Source organism: Morone saxatilis, unplaced genomic scaffold (genome assembly GCF_004916995.1).
Source record: "Morone saxatilis isolate NCDOM2014 unplaced genomic scaffold, NCSU_SB_2.0 Contig18, whole genome shotgun sequence".
Classification (NCBI taxonomy): Eukaryota; Metazoa; Chordata; class Actinopteri; family Moronidae; genus Morone; species Morone saxatilis.
This window is the reverse complement of record NW_023339740.1, coordinates 29,414,865-29,417,291: the sequence shown is the minus strand read 5'-3', so window position 1 is coordinate 29,417,291 and position 2,427 is coordinate 29,414,865. Positions and strand designations below refer to the sequence as shown.

The 2,427-nt window shown below is 41.5% G+C and overlaps 1 protein-coding gene across 1 annotated transcript in view; it reads left to right on the top strand.

Annotated features, from left to right (window-relative positions):
• LOC118328774 (E3 ubiquitin-protein ligase RNF123-like) overlaps positions 1 to 860 on the top strand; it is an 8,339-nt gene extending 7,479 nt beyond the window's left edge. Inside the window, exon 4 of the mRNA XM_035662673.1 lies at positions 793 to 860. Coding sequence (XP_035518566.1) covers positions 793 to 860 — 68 coding nt within the window. The remainder of the gene's footprint in view (positions 1 to 792) is intronic.
• Positions 861 to 2,427: the final 1,567 nt, after the last annotated feature.

The window sequence follows — 2,427 nt, the reverse complement described above, 5'->3', positions numbered from 1 at the left end:
GAGGAAAAAGCAGAAAATGTGTAATTTTCTTCCCAACAGAAAAAGCACTTTCTACGGACAGAAGGGTTCGTCCTGACTCCTGAGTTAGCATAGCTCTAATCTACCAAACTCCATTCACAAAATAAGCCATTTAAAAGTTGTTTGCTCGTCGTCTTTTGCACAGACCTGACAAAGTATGAACTGAGACTCAAATCATACTATCATAATGTAGTTTTTTCAGCATCCTTTTGATCCGTTTATTGACATTAAATCACATTAAAATCGGTTTATTTTGGGCAAAAATTAGGCCTATAGACAGTAGAGAGTGTGCTCAGTCTCAAGTAGATAAAAAGGTTGTAAACATTCAGAGCAGTTTAAATTCTGAGCTTTTTTTTAGATATTTACATTATTCTTTACCCCTCATTTAATATAAACATCCCACATTGTAACATTTTGTGTATGACAGACAGTGAGAATAGATCTCCTTTTAACCAACCTGATCTGGCTGTTTCATTCTTATGTGACATTTTTCTGAATATACAGGCAGCTTTATGAAGTAGTTTTGGTAATGCTAATGATCAGATCTGACAAACTCATGACATGACATGAACACAGATATCACTGTTTGTGGACGAGGAAACTCCACAAACCTGCTGAGCTACAGACGGTCGCAGTGACTGCGCTGAACAGTTGCTGTCTGATGAGTCATGTTGACCGAGAGAGCGGGAAACCCTGCGGCGTCACAGCAGGAGAGTCAGCATTGTACTCGCTCAGACTGTTTCCTGTCTGTCAGAGTCATTGATTCACCAACAGATCAGGTCAGACAGGATCAGCTGGGAGACGTCGGCCTGCAGGAGGAGGAAGTGAAGAACAGGAACTAGGTTGCATCATAGCTTCATTCTCTTATTTCATAACCATCATGACCCAGAAACTGCATCTGCCATCAATAAAGCTTCTACTGTACACCGATCAGCCATAACATTATGACCACCTGCCTAATATTGTGTACGTCCTCCTATTTGCAGCCCTGACCCATCGAGGCTCCACCAGACCTCTAAAGGTGTGCTGTGGTATCTGGCACCAACACGTTAGCAGCAGATCCTTTAAATCCTGTAAATTGTGAGGTGGGGCCTCCAGATTGGGATTGGAATGTGCTGGATAAACAAGTCCAATCCATGGAGGCCCCACAAGTCAACACCTTGTTGTGTTTCTCAAACCATTCCCAAACCATTTCTGCTTTGTGGCGCATTATCCTGCTGAAAGAGGCCATCAGGGAATACCGTTTAGTGGCCATTTAGTGAACTGCAGGCAGCGTCCTGTTGCTCGCGCTCTGTACACAGCCCATAGGCACGAGCAAGCATCATCCTGGGATTCAAAGACTTAATCTTAAACATCGAAGAAAGAGAGACTTTAATTTCACACCACACAAAAACACCTGTCCGTCAGACCTTCAGGTTCTCTCCTTCGAGCTCTCTCTTTATCTCCATCTGGCTTTTGTGTTAAACCTTCACAATTACATACGATCAGCGGCCTTGTGTTATCTACAGTGTGAGGGCTGAGATAGTTCACACACTCCCCCGGATCAAGAACAAAGAGGCTGACACACTTCACTGAGAGGAAGGAGAGGATTACTGTAGCTGGAGAGCTTTAAATACATATATCTGACATATATATAACGGCTGACATCTGACAGCACACATTCTGTTCCAACATGTACCCACAGCACGAAAACACACACACACACACACACACACACACACATATATATATACAGCATAATAAAAATAGGTGACTTAAATGAAGGAACCAGAAACATTCTTATTTTCTTATCATTTTTTATTTAAACAATGAAAAACTAAATAAACTTAAGTTGACAAACAAAACTAAAAAAACAGATCACTTAATGCAGAACATGCTTTAAAAAAGATTATTTTTCTTTTTAGACAAAAAAAGGGAGTAATTTCCTAGAAACAAGAACATTTTCTATAAAATAAATGATTTACAATGGAGTTAGTTGTAAATGTCTGCTTCAGCTCTCTTATTAATGCATACAGCTGTCAGATATAATATGTGTTGCTTTGGGACAAATTTACCTTCTATCCCATAACTCATAAAAATCACAGAAACAAATAAAAAAACAAAAGCAAGACATTCCAGAAACTGATGCTGTTAATGCCCCTGATGGAGCTCTCCAGGATCATTAGCTCGCTCTGTGTCGCCGCTGCTCTCCCGGGTCAAGGCGGTTAAAGACAACCGTGGGCCGGTTGGAGGAGATAAATACACCCACTGCCCTGTCGACAATAACTGTATTTCTCTTCTCAGCGTAAATACCTCTGTGAGAGGAATCGATAAGAGGAGGACCTGATAACTGTGTGTGTGATGGCTGCTGCTCCCTTTGGTGCCCATCATGGAGGATTGTTGTTCAGGAACTGCTGTGAGGCTGCGCAG